The sequence below is a fragment of the Camellia sinensis genome, chromosome 10 (assembly GCF_055761805.1).
Source record: "Camellia sinensis isolate YWXY chromosome 10, ASM5576180v1, whole genome shotgun sequence".
NCBI lineage: Eukaryota > Viridiplantae > Streptophyta > Magnoliopsida > Ericales > Theaceae > Camellia > Camellia sinensis.
In genome coordinates, this window is record NC_138970.1 from 136,634,927 (window position 1) to 136,656,152 (window position 21,226).

At 47.8% G+C, this 21,226-nt stretch overlaps 1 protein-coding gene across 1 annotated transcript in view; it reads right to left on the reverse strand.

Moving 5' to 3' along the window:
- Positions 1 to 20,191, reverse strand: part of LOC145800718 (uncharacterized) — a 40,090-nt gene extending 19,899 nt beyond the window's left edge. Inside the window, exons 1-4 of the mRNA XM_082890447.1 lie at positions 19,742 to 20,191; positions 19,561 to 19,659; positions 19,174 to 19,350; positions 1,902 to 2,012 (exon numbers count right to left, since the gene is read on the reverse strand). Of these exons, the coding sequence (XP_082746573.1) occupies positions 1,902 to 2,012; positions 19,174 to 19,350; positions 19,561 to 19,659; positions 19,742 to 20,146 (792 nt within the window). The 5' untranslated portion in view covers positions 20,147 to 20,191. The remainder of the gene's footprint in view (positions 1 to 1,901; positions 2,013 to 19,173; positions 19,351 to 19,560; positions 19,660 to 19,741) is intronic.
- Positions 20,192 to 21,226: the final 1,035 nt, after the last annotated feature.

Sequence of the window (21,226 nt, forward strand, 5' to 3'; positions counted from 1 at the left end):
GGAAGCCACGAGCATACTGCTCTGTCTCCTCAGGAGTCTCGGGCACCATCTCAGCCCGCCGGAAATGGGATGAGAACCAAGTATATCGGACTCTCCCAGAGACCCTGTCAACAGGTGGGCGAGCCCCCAACAAATACATCCAGGCGGCCTCCCACTCGCCCATATCCTCATCGTATGGGATGGCCCAACCTCCGACATCAAGGCCGGTCAATACAGCAAAGTCAAAAGGGGTCATGGTCATGTCCCCGGTGGCAGAGAAATGAAAGGAATTGGTGGTGTCCCACCATCTCTCTACCAAAGCTGCCATCAAGGTCCTCCTGGCAGGACAGCGTGACAACCCGGTGCAGAAGGGCCCAAACCCTGCCAAATCTACCAAATCCCTGACGCCCTCCGGGAGCTCAGCATACCAATCCCGCGCCATGGTAGAACCATATCCTCGCACACTGCGGGAACCACCCTGCATTCAGAATGAATACATGTGTCAGTATAAAATGAATGGGCTGTGTGCCGATGAAATGAATGAGTTGTGTGCCAACAGAAATTTGGGCTATGTGCCAATAAAACAAATGGGCTGCGTGCCAGCAGAATGCGTGAGTTGTATGTTCAAGGTGTGATGTATAAGCTGTCAGAAAATCTATCTACCTGGGCTGCGTGTTCAGAGAATTTGAATTTTGGGCTGCGTGTTCAACTTTCAGTTAATTTGTGGGCTGCGTGTTCACTATCTACCTGGGCTGCGTGTTCAGAGAATTTGAATTTTGGGCTGCGTGTTCAACTTTCAGTTAATTTGTGGGCTGCGTGTTCACTATCTACCTGGGCTGCGTGTTCAGAAAATTTGAATTTTGGGCTGCGTGTTCAACTTTCAGTTAATTTGTGGGCTGCGTGTTCACTATCTACCTGGGCTGCGTGTTCAGAGAATTTGAATTTTGGGCTGCGTGTTCAACTTTCAGTTAATTTGTGGGCTGCGTGTTCACTATCTACCTGGGCTGCGTGTTCAGAGAATTTGAATTTTGGGCTGCGTGTTCAACTTTCAGTTAATTTGTGGGCTGCGTGTTCACTATCTACCTGGGCTGCGTGTTCAGAGAATTTGAATTTTGGGCTGCGTGTTCAACTTTCAGTTAATTTGTGGGCTGCGTGTTCACTATCTACCTGGGCTGCGTGTTCAGAGAATTTGAATTTTGGGCTGCGTGTTCAACTTTCAGTTAATTTGTGGGCTGCGTGTTCACTATCTACCTGGGCTGCGTGTTCAGAAAATTTGAATTTTGGGCTGCGTGTTCAACTTTCAGTTAATTTGTGGGCTGCGTGTTCACTATCTACCTGGGCTGCGTGTTCAGAGAAATTTGAATTTTGGGCTGCGTGTTCAACTTTCAGTTTAATTGTGGGCTGCGTGTTCACTATCTACCTGGGCTGCGTGTTCAGAAAATTTGAATTTTGGGCTGCGTGTTCAACTTTCAGTTAAATTGTGGGCTGCGTGTTCACTATCTACCTGGGCTGCGTGTTCAGAGAATTTGAAGTTTGGGCTGCGTGTTCAACTTCCATTTAAAGTGTGGGCTGTATGTTCACTTTCGAATTCGGGCCGTGTGTTCGACAAATCAGTGTTTGAGCCATGTGTTTTAATGTGGGCTGTGTGTTCGCAATTAATTAATGAGCCGAATGTTCAGAAATTCAAGTGTTGAAACTACATGTTCAAAGATGTAAAGGAAGTACTATGTCACAAGCTAAATGTTTAAGCATGGCAAGGGCGCGAAATGTAAAATACAGAAGATGAGGTAAATACCTCTCGGGCCTCGTGAGAGAGATGCTGCTCTGGCTCTCTGAGAAGCAGATCTGCGGGTGCTCTCTCGTCGAAACTGGTAAAATGACGAAAAACGGCACGAGGGAGGGCATGCACTGTTGGACGGTACCTCTCGGGCATGAAAGGTCGAGTCCTCGGAGGAAGAGTCATAGGATCGAAATCGTCCCCAGCGCCCAGAAAACCTCCACCGTGAGAAGAATTGCCTGCCATTTTCGAGAATCTGCAAAAGGGGAGCAAAAATGAGCAAAATAAGCAAGAATTGGAAAAAGTCAACAAAAGTCAACTCTCGGGAAATAAAAAGTCAACAAAAGTCAACCCCCGAGAAAATATTCTAAATGTTAAGATGAACTTACCTCAAGTGTTGAAAATGCAAAAAGAAGTTCCGAAACCGGAATTTAATCGCTCCAAAGTGTTTAAAACTAAGTGTTTTTACGAAAACAATTTGCGCGAGGCGTTGGAAAACGCGCGTAAAACTCAAAACTGGAGAGAAAAGTATTGAAAGAGGCAAGGAATGAAATGGGGTTCGGCTGCTATTTATAGGCTTCAAGCCTTGGATGAAATGCATGCAAAAAGGAGGCAAAAAGACGAAAATGCCCCTGGGAAAAGGGCACGGCCGGCCGGCCTCTAAAAATAGCTGGCCAGCCATCTGCTTTTTGCAGAAATGGCCGGCCAGCCATTAGCTTTTGTGGAAAACGGTTGGACCCCCCCCCTTGGGAAGATAAACGGCCGGCCATGCTCCCCACATGCTCACCTAGCTTTCTGCAAATTTTGAGGAAGATCGGAGTTCCCGGGACCTGAAAAAGTTCAAGAAACGTACACTTCCGGTCGCAAAATTGCTCCGTCGGGACTTCGGTTTCAAGTTCTGATGTGTGTCTCATCATCATCCATCGAAATCAACGTGTATCCTTTTTGAATGGGTTGTAACCTTTCAGGGAAGTGGATCAGAGATCGTGATCGAGTTACCTTCGCCGAAACACGCGTTTCCGTACTCGTTGTTTCATGACAAATGAACACCCTGTTTCATGCTCGTTTTGTACTATCTTGCATTCTCATAGACATACTCGCATTGTCATGTACATTTCTCGATATTTGTATACCTCTGTGTTTGAGCATGCGTCGTCACACATATCTCATTCTTGCATTACGATGCATCCACTCACCAGCACTGCGTGTGTCAAACTTTCGAAATCACATTGAATATATGTTGTTAGCATATTGTGCTTGTTGCAATTTCTCTCTCTTGCAGGCACGATATTGTATGTACGGTTCAATTGAGGCTGGTGCAACCAGACGAATCGCGCAGGTATCGTATCTTCTCCGTGTGAGACATGGCGGGGATTGAATAATCCTCCGCGTTCTTAACTGCATGAAATGTAGTTGTTGCCTTGCATTCTTGCTTAAAACTGTTGCATCTATTTGCGAATACTTGCCTCATTACAGCTAGCTGCATTTGCACGATCATTGGGCTACCTTCGGCTTCTTGCATATCATTTGCATTTTGCCCCCTGCCTGCGGGCATGCCTGCGGGCACATCTTTTTCTATCTTGTATGTTTGTCTGAGTCTTCGGCCTTGTCAAAAATGGGTCGTCTCTAGGCTTTGACATTCACTCCCGTCACTTGTGACTTCCGAGTTCTGTCAAAGAGGGGCAACTGTAGACACCCCATTTTTGACCGACCTTAAGACTCAGACGTCACCGATTAAGCGCTTGGTGATGTTGCATAATGTGCTTGTTCAGAAGTTTCAGAGTCGCGGCTGTGAGCCCTGCCTCCGGACTTCCAAACCCTTTTCTGCGCCTTGTCTCGGTTTGCGAACCAGACTCGGTTTTCTCCGTTTCTTTTCCTGAGGGGAGGGAGAGGTCCCGTAGACCATCTCTCAATGTCCGTAGGCTACATTTGGTGGCCGTAGGCCATTTTGCCTATTTCGGAGTCCGGTTCCCGGTTTTCGGAGCCGTCAGGCCGTGTGCCTCGGTTCGGGACCGCTTAACCATCTCCTTTTGCTCCGGTTTTTGGCATACATCCTATTTCATCCATTTTGAGGGACACTGAGGGCTGAGAAACCCACTTCGAGGTCAAATACAATTTTCGGTGCTTAACGGCCCATTTCCGGGACCCCGAACTGCGTGTTTTGGCTCCGGAACATTCGTTTTGCAACGGTTTTCGCTCATTTTTGGCAGGTACCTCTGTTTTATCACAGGGAAGGTCACTGAAGGGCGGGAGGCCAGCAATTGTTGCAGCAGCCAGTTATCTCTCCTCCCGAGCCTCCCGGCGCCCGTTTTTCGCACTTCCGGGCTAATGTTGAATACCTTAGAGCTAGCGTTGCCAACTTTCGACCACATATCTGTGATCTACACATCAGAGAGGCCCCTAAAAGTTCATGGCCGGCCATTAAGGTCACCTGACCCTTTTGACCCCTTTCTTCCGGGCTAATGTTGAACCCCTTGGACCTTTTTTCTCGAACTTTGAACCACATATCTGTGATGTACACACCTGAGAGGCCCCTAAAAGTTCATGGCCGGCCAGTAAGTCAACTTGACCCTTTTGACCCCCTCTTTCCGAGCCATTGTTGAACCCCTTGGGCCCACTTTCTTGGAATTTCAATTACATGGTTGTGTTGTACACACATAGGCCTACCTCCCCAATACTTGGCCGGCCAGAAAAGATGGTTGACCCTTTTGACCCCTAGCCGGCCGGCTAGGGGGTGTGGCCGGCCGGCCACCTCCAGCAAAAGTGAGCGGCCGGCCGTGCTCTCCTCACTGTGCCCCTTCCAGCTGTGAGGCAATATCCCCCAGATATTTTCTGTATCCGGGGGATATTTTGGGAGAGAGTTTTGCTCTCCTTTGCACCCCCCTTTTTACACCCCCTTTCTTGACCTTATAACCAGCTGAGGGCCTTCTTCTTGAGGGTTAGAAAATTTGATCTTAAAAGCTCCATAGCCAACTCCATCTTCATCTTCTTCAATTCTTCAAAAACCCTAAGTCCATTAACCTCCATTCCTTCTATACCACCAAGCTCTACCACCACTATCTCATTTCCAGCAGCTAGGAAGGGTTCTTGAAGGCCAAAGGAGCAGCAAATCCATCCAAGAAGCAACCAAAGTCTAGATCTTCAAGGGTAAGTTACACTTTGATCCTTTTGACCCTTTCCTTTGATCTATTTCTAAGCCTCATTTCTTTTTGGTTTCAAGCTTCGGTCCTAACTGAAAAGGGCCATATTTTGAGCTCATCTTCACTTCTCATTAAGGGCTCAACCTTGTTTGAGCCCTCCATAATATACTTGCTTCATTGACCATGTTGTATGTCATGATTTTGTATGCTTTTTTTGACCTATGAGCAATTTATTTTCGAGCATGTTGTAAACTGATATAAGGCTTATTTTGAGCCCCTCTTCAACATTGGAGAAGGGCTCAACATTGTTTGGTGTTTCCATGTGGCACTTGTAGTTCAATCTCTTATTTGGCCCCATTTTTTGTATAAATTGATAGCCCTCTTTGCTTCTGTTTTTGGACCTTGGTCCGAACTGAAAGTGGCCTTATTTTGGCCTATACTTCATGTTTTATTCACACTTTCTTTCTGTTTGGTGATTATTTTGTATACTTCATGCTTTAGCACCTTTTGAGCCTCATTTTGCATCATATTTTTAGCATGTTTGTATACTGATTTTGAGGCTGCCATATACTGTAAATGTTCATATTTTTGGCCCATCTTCAGTGTTGTAGAAGGAAATTTTTCAGTTTGGGTTTATCTTATACCACTTGCTTCATTACCCCTCTTTTGGCCCCTATTCTTGTATGCTATTTTTCCCTTACCTATGCTTGCTGTTTGGCCATGTTTATAACTATGAAAGTGCATTTTTTGGGACTGTCTAGCTTCTGTCTTTGCATTGCATGTCCATATTGTGCATGTTTGGCATGGCTATAGGCCATTTCGAATGCCTAATGTTGCATTTCGGGGCATTTCCTTGCATTTCATGTCATTTCGCTTCATTTCGGGACTGTTTTCCCCCATATTTTGTTGCTGAAATTCCATTGGCATGCTTGCATATCATTTTTGCCATGTTTCATCACATTTTATCATCGCCTCGGTTTGCGTGCCCGTGTGCACGCATTTCGAGGCACTCCATTTTTATCCGACGGCATCCTATGTGAGTGTGGCTGAGGCTCACTCATGTTGGTATAAGCCCATTTGTCATTTCCATGTCATTTCATTAAATTCTGCCATCGCCTTGGTTTGCGTGCCCGTGTGCACGCATTTCGAGGCACTCCTTTTTTATCCGCTGGCATCCTATGTGAGTGTGGCTGAGGCTCACTCATGTTGGTATAAGCCCATTTGTCATTTCCTTCTCATTTTCACCGCATTTATCATCGCTTCGGTTTGCGTGCCCGTGTGCACGCATTTCGAGGCACCTCATTTTTCATCATATCTGCCATCGCCTCGGTTTGCGTGCCCGTGTGCACGTACTTCGAGGCATCTCATTTTCATCATTCTATCATCGCCTCGGTTTGCGTGCCCGTGTGCACGCATTTCGAAGCACTCCATTTTTATCCGACGGCATCCTATGTGAGTGTGGCTGAGGCTCACTCATGTTGGTATAAGCCCATTTGTCATTTCCATGTCATTTCATTAAATTCTGCCATCGCCTTGGTTTGCGTGCCCGTGTGCACGCATTTCGAGGCACTCCTTTTTTATCCGCTGGCATCCCATGTGAGTGTGGCTGAGGCTCACTCATGTTGGTATAAGCCCATTTGTCATTGCCATGTCATTTTAGCATCGCCTCGGTTTGCGTGCCCGTGTGCACGCATTTCGAGGCACTCCATTTTTATCCGACGGCATCCTATGTGAGTGTGGCTGAGGCTCACTCATGTTGGTATAAGCCCATTTGTCATTTCCATATCATTTCATCACATTTTATCATTGCCTCGGTTTGCGTGCCCGTGTGCACGCATTTCGAGGCACTCCTTTTTTATCCGCTGGCATCCTATGTGAGTGTGGCTGAGGCTCACTCATGTTGGTATAAGCCCATTTGTCATTTCCTTCTCATTTTCACCGCATTTATCATCGCTTCGGTTTGCGTGCCCGTGTGCACGCATTTCGAGGCACCTCATTTTTCATCATATCTGTCATCGCCTCGGTTTGCGTGCCCGTGTGCACGTACTTCGAGGCATCTCATTTTCATCATTCTGTCATCGCCCCGGTTTGCGTGCCCGTGTGCACGCATTTCGAGGCACCTCATTTTTAGCATTGTGTATGTTAGGATCGCATCTTAGATACATTTCATGCATATCATGCATATTGCATCGTGTCCGGAATAGGAGTTAGTCCGGGCACGGGAATCGAGGTACATTTCGTACTCCGAGTGACGGAATGTGTCTCAATTCCCCAGTCATCGACACTCCGGATTATCCATGATGGGGTTAGGTTTTAGCTGTAGTTCCATGTGCATTCATCCTATATTGAGTTGTGCATTTCGATTCCTCGGCCATCATGCCTCGGTATGCGCGATTGGTGGCACGAGGATCGAGACATGCATATATTTGTGCAAATACATTGCTATGCCCCTTTCCTGCTCTCTGTTGCAGCAAAACGGAGAATCAGCGACTTTTTGGGACTTGGCACGCATTTCAAGAACAGGTGTAAACAGAGGCTAATTGGGGCATTCCGGTGGATTTCCGCGCAAGACAACCCGGACATGCATCATCCACCAGAAGCAAGGCAGTCCCTGGCTTGCACGCCAGTTTATTTGCTTTCTAGTTAATTCATTAATTAATTAGAATTCTGTAATATTATTTCGGACTGTAATATTCTTTTATTTGGGACTGTAATATTTGGACTGTATATTTATTCGGACCCTCTGAGTGAGGGCACAACTGTAATAAGTGTGCGTGTGTGTGATGTATGTCTTCCAACCCCACGTCTTTCTCCCTTTTATTTATCCGCTTATGATGGTTAGATTAGGGCATGTTTAAATAAATTAGCATTCAGTATGACAGCATGTTTGCATCATTCATCTGTATTGCATGCACCGGGCTCGGCGCACCATACTAACTGCATCGTACTTTCAATTCCAAATTGAATACATGGTAGCTGTAGCATTTCATGCACCATCTTAGAATAGCCGAGCCTACTATAGTTGCATTTTCGCATGTGTTGCATTAGGCATTTCTGTATACTTAGGATCACACATGATTTCTAACATAATTTCTATTTTGGCTTGGAGTACTCGGTGAGTTTTTATGCTTTAGCATCCTTGCATGCGTGTGAGTGTTGCCATGAATAGCATGCTTACCATGAGGCTATGTGCTTACATGACATAACTGCCTGAATGCCTGTGGGTGAAGGTTGGGTTGTTTAAATTGGAATAAATCATCAAATGTTTCAAAGCCTACCTGCGGGTAGCAAACCATTTTCAAAAGCAAACATAGAATGTTTTGTTCCAATTCGGACGACCCGGTCTATATTTATATGCTGTGAGCATCACATAGTAACCTAGGCTAATAAACCGGAATAAGAACTCGCAATGTTTTCAAAAAATTGATATCATGGTTAGTAGAGGCCGGTCTATGACCGGGCGAGCGGGGGTGCTCACGAAGTGACCTTCCCCAATCGTACCCAAGTTCCCGAGCCGAGGCAACTTTGGTGATGACGGACACGTGGCCTTTTGGCACCGAGTCAGGGTTTCCTAAATTTCCCAAAATAAAATATTTAGGTGGCGACTCTGTATCTGGCGAAGCAGTCCATGTTTGGCACTTCTTTCAAAAATCAGTTTTCCTAAAACGATTTGCCGGATTTGGACTCTTTGGTTCAGACTTAGAACCGTGACATTTTGAGAGTCCGAGCTGTAGTGACCCTAAATGAACAGAACGGGACCTAAACCCTCCCGGGGCGTTCGGGGGACGTCTACAGTTTCTGGCGACTCTGCTGGGGATTTAGAGAACTTGACTCGAACTCATGATATCTGTTTTTGACTACACTTGTGTGTTTCTTTGCATTGCATTTGCATTTGGTGCGCCTAGGACACCGTGTTTGCCATCTGCTATTCCTGAACGGTTTGCCGGAGGCTTGTCTTGTCAAGGCATGACCACAAGGCTGACCGGTTGTGGGCTCTGCCAGTATGGGAACACAAACCCCGGTTTCACCGGGGCACCCTCTTTGACCATTCGACCTAGTGCATATTCGGATCCATAGTGACTATTCCAAATTAGGACAGGTTGCTTGCCCGTTTATAGGTTGTTTGAAACCGCTGCGTGCATAGTGAAACCCTAGCTCCTGACAAAATAGGACAGGGAAACCCTACCCCAACATAGGGGTGTTTTAGCTCTCACTTATCTGTTATGTGCTTTAGAGTGCGTCTCTACAAGAATGCATGTATCGGTATATGAGTTTGGGCATCAGGCCTGCGGGCATCGGTTCAGAATTGTCAGCATCAAGCCTGCGGGCATCAGATCAGTATATGAGTATTGAATATCGAGCCTGCGGGCATCAGTTCAGTATTGACAGTATCAGGCCTACGGGCATCAGTTCAGCATTGTCAACATCAGGCCTGCGGGCATCAGTTTTGTATTACGGGTATCAAGCCTGCGGGCATCAGCCAGTATCTGAGGATTATTCATCTGCGGATTTCAGATTCTGTTTTAGGGAACGATGATACAGGGATGATAATCAGTGTTTGAGGACAGTGTATATTTCAGCTTATTGACTGTGTGTTGATTATGCCCGACTATGTGTCTTGCATTTTTATTTTAAGCTGTTATGCTGCCCGTTTATCTGTTTATTTATTTCCTTTTCGCTTTATTTATCTTTTGCTAGGGGTCAGTTTTAGCACGATTGCTTCCGACCCAACAGGCATTCCCCAAGCACCTTGGACACGAGGTCGTCGACTCCACCGATCAGAGGATCTAATAGACGGACAGCCAGTGTTCTATTCTCTACCCCCTGTTATCAGAAGGAAGCCGAAAAGGCGCAGTGTGTCAGAACAGAGGTTGTCAGGGCAGTGGGTTACTCCATCAGAGGACTATAGGACTGAGGTATCAATTACTATTGCAGAAATAGACATACCAGTTAGACAGATGGAGCAACCGAATACATCGGGGATAGAGGCTCTAATGCGCCAGATGCAGGAAAGCATGAAACAGATGCACGATGATGCCGCCCGTCAAGCGGAATTCTCCAAACAATAGGCCACAGTCATGGCCCAACAGGCTGAGTTGATTACTAGACTGCAACAACAGAGTACAGCATCTGCTTCACACCAAATCCCTCCTCCAGCAGGAGCCCCATTACCCGAGAAGGCTCCTGTTATTCAGGACGTCCCTCCCAACACCCCGAATACTGTACCGGCTGTCCAAATTTTGCAAGAGGACACAAGTCTTCCAACGGGGCCTGTCCCGCCCCCAATTCCACCACAACTGTCCAAGGCTCATACATCCAATCACCCGGACTCTCCATCCGAGGACGAGGTTGATCCTACGGCTCTGAAATTGAGCAAATTGGAGAAACTCTTTAAGAAATCCCAAGGGGCTAAGGCTATGCCGGATATCGGAGATGGATATACCGAGGAGGCCGTGACACTCCCCGATAGGTTCAAAATGCCACAAATAGACCGTTTTGACGGGACTGGTGACCCCATGGTTCATATCCGACTGTTTGCGGATGTCTTGCGGCCAATGGGCCTTACACGACAACAGAAGCTCTCATTATTCGGCCGAACCCTGTCAGGTGTGGCCTCCCATTGGTACGCAAGATTATCGGATGAGGTGAAGAAAAACTGGGATGAGATGGCTGAGGCCTTTGTCACACAATATTCATATAACACACAGATCGAGATCACAACCCGCGATCTTGAAACGACGAGGCAAGAGCCCAAGGAATCTTTCTCGGACTTTGTGATCCGATGGAGGGCAAAGGCGTCGACGATGACTCTAAGGCCCACTGACAGAGATCAAATTCGGATGATTGTGCGCAATCTCCACCCCAAGTTAATGCAAAGAATGATTGTGGTCCCCTTCCCTACTTTCGCAGATTTACATGATATGGGGGTGCAAATAGAAGATGCTATGAGGCAAGGACTGCTTGACCAGGACAGAGAACAACCAAGGAGGACCTTCAATCGCAACAACAACGCAGGCCCGAGCGGCGCTGCAAATACGAGAGCCTCGGAAGTTGGTATGGTCACCACCACTCCCCCTCCCCCTCCAAGACCCACGACTGCCACACCATTCTCCGGCGCGTCCGGAAGCAACTCACAAAACAGCCGATTCCAACCCCGAGGCCAAAGAACCTTTACTCCACTATATATGCCTCTGACCAAAGTCCTAGGAATACTGATCAGAAAGAATCATTTGAAACCCCTGGAACCAAAGCCATTACCAAATCCACTTCCCCCCTCATATGACTCGTCAAAATACTGTGCATACCACCAACAACACGGTCATGACACCGACCGTTGTTACAGACTGCGTCATGAAATCCAAGATCTTATTGACAAACAGGTGATCGCACCTCCCGACCAACCCAATGTTACGACCAACCCTCTCCCATCACATAACCAAGCTCCTCCTCCCAAAAGAATTAACTTTATCCAGACTGGGGTCGCATCTTACGATCCTAGCATCTACATTACTCCCACCCACCTACCCAAGCCAGAGGTGCTCCTCCCCGATTGCACTGACTTCTTGTGCATGGTGGACACCTCCAAAACCCAACCAGAACCGATGGTGGTGACCGTCGAAGGCAGGACAGGGCAGATTTTGGGAGAGACCGAGTCTGTTGAATCTGGGACTGGGCAGAGTTTTGCTGAGAGGGCTTATGATCCAAGCAAGTACATCCTATCAACGAGCCGAACTAGGCTAAGTGTAAAATTTCCCGAGACAGGAGAACTATGCATGATCCGAGGGGAGGGATCTGAGTTATGGGCAGATGAGCTGACAACCGTAGAAGAGGACTTTGCTAACTTACAATTTCTCGATGATCAGGAGCAGGAAGATGCGTCCATTAACTGGAATGATTATGAGGGATCAGAGGAGGCCACGGGATGGCTCGAAGATCAACCGGATGCAGTGGGGGAAGCTCAACCAAAACAGAGCCCGGCAGGGGCAGAAATATCAGTTGTGGCCGGAACGGCCGAAAATCAAGTTGTACCGCCGGAGAGCGCCGGTGTTAAGAATTCCGCTCAGAACATGGGCATTACGGATGTAGGAACTATTGAACAAACAGCTGTACTGACGCAGTTGGAACAGGGAAAGTTTGAGGAAGCTGAGAGAGCCAGAAAGGCAAAAGGCCCTGAGGGGACCGAAAGTTCTGTGCGCACAAAGACAAGCAATGCTGCGAGCGTATGGACAGAGAGCACTGAGAGTGCGAGTGGACCGGAGCCAGACAGGTGTCTGTTGGCTGCCAGTGGAATGTGGTGGGAAGATGACGATTTGTGTCTTGCCCACACCGATGAGGACTGGGGGAATAACCAACCGGATGATACTTGGTATCTGGATGAAGTGGACCATATGACAAGAAGTGGGCGGTACTTCAAGCCCCCACACCTAGACCAACCCGAAGCATCCGGGAAAGACAGAGAAGTAGAGAGACAGAAGGAGAAGCAAATCGAAGACGAGGCTGTGTTGAAACAATTAAAGAAAATACAAGCAGACATCTCCATCTGGGGACTGCTAATGGCATCACGAGTGCACAGGGAAGCTGTCCTATCTGCCATGGACAAGTCGAAACTTTCTATAGACACCACGCCTGAACAGCTGGTTGGGCTGATTTTTCCGGGAGGAGGTTCCCCGGCATTAACTTTTTCAGACAAAGAGCTACCGCCTGAGGGCGCAAATCATAATAAGCCTCTCTACATCTCTGTGGAATGTAGAGATAAGTGGATACCGGTGGTACTTGTTGATACCGGGTCTGCGATTAACGTCTGCCCGACCAGAACGGCATATGCAATCGGGTTGAAGCCCGTAGATTTCGTCCCAACCACCCAAGTGATCAGGGCATATGACAATACCAGCAGAGAGGTGATGGGGACTGTTAAAATTCAAACTAAGGTTGGTCCAGGACAACACAGTATCGAATTTCATATTTTGGACGTTCCCGCAACCTTTAACTTACTTTTGGGGCGACCGTGGTTGCACCAGGTCAAAGCAGTCTCTTCCACCCTTCATCAAATGCTGAAATACCCTCACGGGAAAGGGGTAGCAATCGTTTTTGGAAATTCATCGATCCATCCCCCGCCAGAGGTGTCTACACCCGTCTTGGAGATCGAACACGGCACGGAGGATGTGTTTTTGTCGGGGTTCACTTTGGCCGAAGCTCAAGTAGTGCAGAATGTCATGGCTGCGAATGAGGGCATGTATGTTAGTGCACAATCCATATACCTCATGAACAAGTTGAAGCATACCCCTGGGATGGGATTAGGGAGAAGCGGCCGGAAAGGCGTCTCAGTATTGGCCGAAGTGCCACACAACCCCCACGCCTTTGGACTGGGTTATCTGCCCACCAAGGAAGATTGGGTGAGGAAAGGGAAAGAAATGGCCGGAAGGGCCAGAGCAAAGAAGGCCGGGAAGCCATTTGATTTAATGCACAGGCCCATCTGGGGTACCCTAAACGGACGTTTCGTCCGGGAGGGGGAAGATTTTCCGTTCTGCGGCTTCCCGGAGCCATGGCTAAACGCAAAGGGGAAGCGCGTGCCTGGTTTTGAAATCTTCTTCGACATACAATTATCTGGGGATGACGTTGCCGAGGCGCAGACAGACCCACCAACCGAGGTTGAGCAATGTAAAGCAGTGGATCCCGAGAGTACAGAGCTGGAAATGGGGGTAGCACTGGCAAGTCTACTATCAGATCCTCCGATCAGCCAAGAGTGCTTGGGGGATAACTCTTCGGTTTCTGTGATTGGAGATGAAATAGCTGCAGGCTTTCCAGCGCCGATCTTGGATGCATCTATCGCACCTTCTCTCATCTGGCAATATGAAGAAGGCTTTTTATCTAGCAGTTCCGGGTCAGGTAGTGAGCCGGAATCTGATTCTGCCGAATCTTCTGCGTCGGAATCAGATTCCAGCTCGACTGAGTCTGAGTCCGGTATTCCTGGGAGTGATAACCCGGATACCACAGTCCTGTCTAGGTCGTCTTTTTCATTTTCTTTTGAGTCTGTTGTAACAGAGGAATCTGACGGCTTGGAAGTATTTAATGAGAATGATGTGGATGTGGTTTCCGAGTATTTTTCTGTGCCTTTGATTTATTGCTTAAATCAGGATTTTCAAAATTTTGATGGAAACAGCGAGGAAGAAATTCCCCCAGTTTTGCAACGATTAATCGATCAAGAGCAGGAAAGATTTGTTAAACCTTTAATCGATGAAATCACTTCTGTGAATATTGGTACTGAGAAGGACCCGCGGCTGGTCCAGATCGGGTCCACGTTGCCTTCAGAGGAGCGCGAGCACTTAGTCGCTTTATTAAAGGATTTCAAAGATGTTTTCGCGTGGTCCTATGAAGACATGCCTGGAATCGATCCTGAGATTGTACAGCACCGGATCCCTCTTGATCCAGAGGCCCGCCCTGTCAAACAGAAACTCAGAAGGATTCGCCCGGACTGGGCCCTCAAGATTAAGGAAGAGGTCACCAAACAAATTGACGCAGGGTTCCTGTTGGTATCTGAATATCCAACTTGGTTGGCCAACATAGTCCCAGTGCCAAAGAAGGACGGCAGAATTCGGGTCTGTGTAGACTTCAGGGATTTGAACAAGGCCAGTCCGAAGGACGACTTCCCCTTGCCGCACATCGATGAATTGGTGGATTTCACGGCAGGACACGCCTTGCTTTCGTTTATGGATGGTTTCTCAGGCTACAATCAGATAGTGATGGCACCCGAAGATCGAGAGAAGACTGCGTTCACTACCCCGTGGGGTACATATTGTTATCGAGTGATGCCATTCGGGTTGAAAAATGCTGGAGCTACGTATCAACGGGCAGCAACTACAATATTACATGATATGATCCATAAGGAGGTCGAAGTGTACGTGGACGACATGATTGTCAAGTCCAAAGATAGAGAGGGCCACTACACCGCCTTACAAAAATTCTTTCAGAGGATCAAAGAGTTTCGGCTGCGACTGAACCCCCAGAAATGCACGTTTGGTGTTACAGCAGGGAAGATGTTAGGGTTTCTGATCACACAAAGGGGCATCGAGGTCGACCCTTCCAAAATCAAGGCCATCTTAGAAATGCCACCACCAAGGACTGAAAAGGAGGTGCGAGGCTTTCTGGGTAAAGTGCAATTCATAAGGCGGTTTATTTCTAAACTAACCTTGACTTGTGAACCACTTTTTGGTCTCCTGAAGAAAGGAAAGAAATTCCAATGGGACGGCCGATGTCAAGCAGCTTTTGAGCAGATCAAAAAGTATCTACAGAACCCACCCGTGTTGTCACCGCCAGAGTCAGGGAGACCGTTGATACTGTACCTTTCGGCAACTGAGACCACCATGGGCTGCATGCTCGCGCAGGAGTCAGAAGACAAAGTGGAAAGGGCCATATACTATCTGAGCAAAAAGATGCTAGATTACGAAACCCGCTATACACCGCTGGAAAAGGCTTGCTTGGCCTTGGTATGGGCAACCAGGAAGCTGCGGCACTACCTGTTAGCTCACTCTGTAATGTTGGTTTCGCGGTTGGATCCCATCAAATATCTTTTCGAGAAACCAGCACTTACGGGTAGGCTAGCTCGATGGCTGCTGTTGCTCTCCGAATTTGATTTGAAGTATGTAACGCGCAAGTCAGTAAAAGGCAGAGCGGTAGCGGAGTTCCTTGCCGACCACCCGGTTGAGGGGGATGAAGCGGTTGAGTATCTATTCCCAGATGAAGCCATTCTGCACGTTGAAGATGAAACCTGGACAATGTACTTTGACGGAGCGTCAAACCAGTATGGGTATGGGATAGGGGTGTTGCTGATAGCGCCTGATGATTCCCGTATTCCTTTAGCATTCAAGCTCCGGTTCAAAGTTTCCAACAATGAAGCAGAGTATGAGGCATGTATTGCTGGTCTGGAAGCAGCCCTGGAACTAGGGGCAAGACGAGTGGACGTCATTGGGGACTCGAACCTTGTTGTGTCTCAAGCAAAAGGAGATTGGAAGGTCAAAGAGGAAAGGATGATAATCTACCACCAAACCTTGGATTTGTTAATTCCTCGGTTTGAGAAGCTAAATTTCACCCACCTCGTAAGAGAGAACAACAGGTTTGCAGATTCATTAGCAACTCTATCTTCTATGATAGACATCCCGTCCGGAGTCCGGATGCGTCCAGTTATTATCGATCAGAAGTTTGCGCCGGCATATGAGTCGATTTCCGCCATAGATAAGGTTCAAGACGGCAACCCCTGGTATTATGACATCTGGAACTTCTTGGAAAAGGAGGCATATCCACCGGGGGCAAATGCCAAGGATAAGAGGGCTGTCCGAAGAATGGCTGCTCAGTTCATTATCTGCGGGAAAAATTTGTACAAAAGGGGCCATCTGGGAATGCATAAGCTCTGTGTAGAAGCTGAAGAGTCAAAACGCCTGATGGAAGCCATCCACGGGGGGGAGTGCGGTGCACACATGAATGGAGTAATGCTGGCCAGAAAAATCCTCAGACAGGGCTACTACTGGTCAACCATGGAGGAGGATTGCATTGGTTTTGTTCGGCGATGCCACAAATGTCAAATTCATGCAAATCGCATGAACATCCCACCGTCAAAACTATATAACATGACTTTGCCGTGGCCTTTTTCAGTCTGGGGAATTGATGTGATCGGAGCTGTTACCCCGAAGGGGTCAAACGGGCATGAGTTTATCCTGGTAGCGATAGATTACTTTACAAAGTGGGTCGAGGCCCAATCATACGCAGTGTTGAAGGCGTCGCATGTCGCAAAGTTCATCAGGAATAACATCATCTGTCGCTACGGGGTGCCAAACGAAATAATTTCAGACAATGGCTCCCACTTCAAGAAAGAAGTGATAGACTTGTTGGAGAAATACAATGTGGCTTTCCATAAGTCCTCTACATACAGGCCGCAGACCAACGGAGCGGTTGAGGCCGCCAACAAGAATATCAAGCATATACTACAGAAGATGGTGGAAACCTATCGGGATTGGCCAGACAAGCTGCCATTTGCTCTGTGGGGCTACAGGACTTCAATCAGAACTTCTACTGGAGCAACTCCATATTCATTGGTCTATGGAATGGAGGCTGTTCTACCCATTGAGATTGAGGTCCCATCGTTACGAGTATTGGCTGAATGATAGATAGCCGAAGCAGATTGGCAGCAAAGCAGATTCGAAGAACTCATGCTCTTTGATGAAAGAAGACTGAAAGCACTGTACCACATCCAAGGCTATCAACGCAGAATCGCCCGGGCTTTCAACAAGAAAGTTAAGTCCAGGAATCTGAAAGAAGGAGATTTGGTGCTCAAAGACAACCGAGCTCCCATCCACGACCCAAGGGGCAAGTTCAAACCCAATTGGACTGGTCCTTATATCATCAAGGCTATCTGGTCAGGTGGAGCTGTGGTTCTGATGGATCTAGATGGCTTGGAGTTCTCACAACCGATCAATATGGACAAGTTGAAGAAATACTATCCTTGAGAGGCTCGCTAGGCCGAAAACCCGAAAGGGCGACCTAGGCAAGATTCAGAGCACAAAAAATTAGAAAATATAAAAACTGAGCTCGTAAGGTTGAAAACCCGCAAAGGGCGGCCTTGGCAAAAGTTAGAGCGCAAAAGGAGAGTGAAAATACTCGAGCAAACCTAAGCCTGAACTACGTAAGACTTGATTCCCATCTTTGGGATACGTAGGCAGCTTCGCCTTGAAGTTCAGTCATAAACTTTTCCCCGATCAACTTTGTCCATTTCGATCATCTCAGTCATCTTTATCCATCAGCATTTATCATGATCTCCGGTACAGTGCTGTTCAAACTAGGGGCAACTTTCCGTTGCCAAGACGGTGCAAAGTTACTCAGACAAGGGGCAACTTTCCGTTGCTTTGGAGTGCCGCATTGTTCTTCAAACTAGGGGCAACTTTCCAGTTGCAGGGATCTGGGGTTGTGCATTTCAGTGACAGATTTTCGGCGTGTCCAATTCTGATCCACATCGAAAATAGTTTTGAAAAGTTTTAATAAGAGTTGACTTTGTTCAAATCAATCTTTTTACGACTAAGACCATTTTTGGACCAAAAGTGGAAAATTTTCAGTACCATGACTTTCAATTTCATTGATTTCAAAATAAAGTTCTCCTGCTCTTGCATTACAATCGGGGTTGCTTATTTTAGTACATTCATAAAGAAAACTTGAAAATGCTAAATAAGCAATAAATTTGGGGTATAGTTGAATCAAGTATCTCTGTGTCCCCTCCCGGAGCTGGACGGAGCATCTGATGCCAAGCTAGGCCCAACTTGTGCTTCCTCTTTGAGCCAATCCACACATTCATCTGACAAAGTGCAACTGAAGGTTGAAGCAAGGACCAGAAGCTCTCTAGTCCTCCATGCCGTGGCATATCTCTGGCCGGCCAGCTTCTAGGGATGGCTGGCAATGTTGCAGTGTGTCTCCTCGGCCCTGTCTTGCTCTTCGAAGGAGAACTCCAAGCATTACCATACAACAGGAAAGCCGAAGGCCTTCATTTCAGACGCGTTCCGATGCCCAGATCGTCAGAAGTACACCTTTTGTTGTTGAGTTTTGCTTATCGAGTTGTTGTACTTTGCTTATCGAGTTGTTTGTCGAGCGGACGTGTTTTGTGTTTTTGAGTCATTGCTCTCTGTTTAAGCAAATTTTGTTAGAGTTTTGTTTGTTTGCATTGTTGCATTTTGCTTATCGAGTTGTAAACTTGCTAAAGATTCTGTTATATCTTAGTAAGTTGAGTTGTTTAGTTTGTTGCGTCGGTTCACTACCTGACTTGGTGATTACAATGCGCATTACCATTCCATTTCTTTTTTTTGTGCAAAGTAAATGATGCGATACGATGCTAAAAGTTCAAAATACAAACACCCTTCCAAAAGCTATTTCATTTCATCATGCATTACAACAAATAAAGGTACAAGTTTTACAAAAATAAAACTGCCTAACAATGTGCAAAGTGCTACAAACTACTAGTAAAAAGAAAAATAAAGCATGGAAATAGCAGCATCAAAATCCTCGGGAGCGGGAACGAGAAGCACGCCTAGTCCTCTTTTGCGGGACAACCTCCACACCATCGTCAGAGTCGGAGCTGTCATCCTCAGGATCCTCCTCAGCCTCGCCTCTGTTCCCCGAGCCAAAACCGGAGCCTCCCTCCTCAACAGATGTCTCGAACTGGCGGTCGGTAGCCTCCTCCTCCTCCTCCTCCTCCTCCTCATCAGGCTCCACCTCCACGACATGAGCCCTGCGCCTGCGGACCGATCCTCCTCGAGCTCCTCGATAAGGCCTAGATGGCCCGGCTCCTCGGGAAGGCCGAGATGGCCCCTCCCCCTGATAAGGCCCGGATGGCCCAGCTCCCTGATAAGGCCCGGATGGCCCAGCTCCCCAATGAGGCCCAGGTGGCCTGGCCTGCGGCTGACCGGACCATGTAGGCATCTGAAAACAAGGAGTTTAAATCAAATACATCAGTCCAAATATGTACATCGGATACAGATACGAGCAAAAGCTACATGAAGTGGGTGCGTGTAAATACAGTGTACAAGTGAGGTGTGTGTCAGATGTGCTCTACACAAGTAGTCTATCAATGCAGTAGAAATCAGCATGTCATCAGAAGTATGATAAATGCCAGGAAAAACTGAAGGGTACCTGAATGCCCGCAACAGACAACTGTGCCTCCCTGCGTAGGACCATGCCCTCGAGTGTGGCCACCAGCTCAACCATCTCCTCCATGTACCCTCGCGATGGCTGCAAAAATGATTTCATAATCATCAGTGAACAAATGAGTATCTAAACATCTGAAATGATGAATGACGAAAGTGGAGCGTACCGGCGGTGAGTCCGGATCAATGGCATATCGATCACTGGGCATCCGAGGCTCTAGTGGAACTGGAATCGGAGAGCTAGTCCCATACCGCCACGCCATCAACTCAGTAGGCATATCTGGCCATCCCAGATGAGGATGAATCGACGGGTTCGGAGGAAACGGTCTACTCCCACCTCTAGATGCGCCAGCCCTGCTAGAAGAAGGGATGTCTGTAGCCCGAGCCTGAGCCTGATCCGAGGATGACATACCGGCAGGTCTCATCATCGGAATACGAGCCTCTGTCAATGGAGGCATCAAATATATGTGACGATAGGTGGCGTAGTCCCCCTCCGCAACATATAACAAAGCATCGCTGCCTAGCATGGCGCCGACTACCTCTGAGTAAGAGAGCCTGTCAGCGGTCCGCATACTAGCCGGAGGTACCGCGGGAACATCCTGGGAAAGATACCCCCGTACCTGGCACAGAAGGCGCTCCCCCAGGAACCAGACTCTGCCGACTGGCCCTTCGAGCAGGACCCTATACCGGGAGATGCCTGATGCTCCGGTATACTGAAGTAAGAGATCATCACCCAGGGGTGCCCAAGGCTGCCAAGTAATCTGCGGATGATAAATGTATAAACCAATCAGAAAACGAGGATATATAGAGCAAGTCAAAGATGAAAATAAAAAGAACTGAAAGTTCTGAAGTACCTCTGAGTGTCGCACAGTGTCGAAGTACTGTCGCAGGCGAACCAGGGTCTCTCGAGGCCTCGCCCGGTGCGGGCCCTCAAATATCAATGAATATGGGGTCACAGGAATCCCCACCACCTCCAGCACTGGGGCTAACGATGGGAAATATACATAAGCCCATAGCTGAGAAAAGCAGTGCAGAATGTAAGTACGAAATGCTAAGAGCAAAATGCAGACTGTAAAGGTGCGCTGTGTGTGCAAGGTACAAGTAATGAAGAGCACAAATGTAAATCGAGAGGACAGAAAGTACCTCCCAGGCTCTCCAGTAGCCGCCAAGCAAATCGCCCCGCCCGCGGGAGGTCGCGCTCATGTAAAAATAAAGGGTAGCCAGACCGGCGCCGCCCCAATCATATCTATGGACCTGTGATAGGTCAACCAGAGCGCTCAACAAATATAGCCCAATGGTGTTCCCTCTGTCGGCGAACAGGGTAGTCCCGAAGAGGAACATCAGGAAGCCACGAGCATACTGCTCTGTCTCCTCAGGAGTCTCGGGCACCATCTCAGCCCGCCGGAAATGGGATGAGAACCAAGTATATCGGACTCTCCCAGAGACCCTGTCAACAGGTGGGCGAGCCCCCAACAAATACATCCAGGCGGCCTCCCACTCGCCCATATCCTCATCGTATGGGATGGCCCAACCTCCGACATCAAGGCCGGTCAATACAGCAAAGTCAAAAGGGGTCATGGTCATGTCCCCGGTGGCAGAGAAATGAAAGGAATTGGTGGTGTCCCACCATCTCTCTACCAAAGCTGCCATCA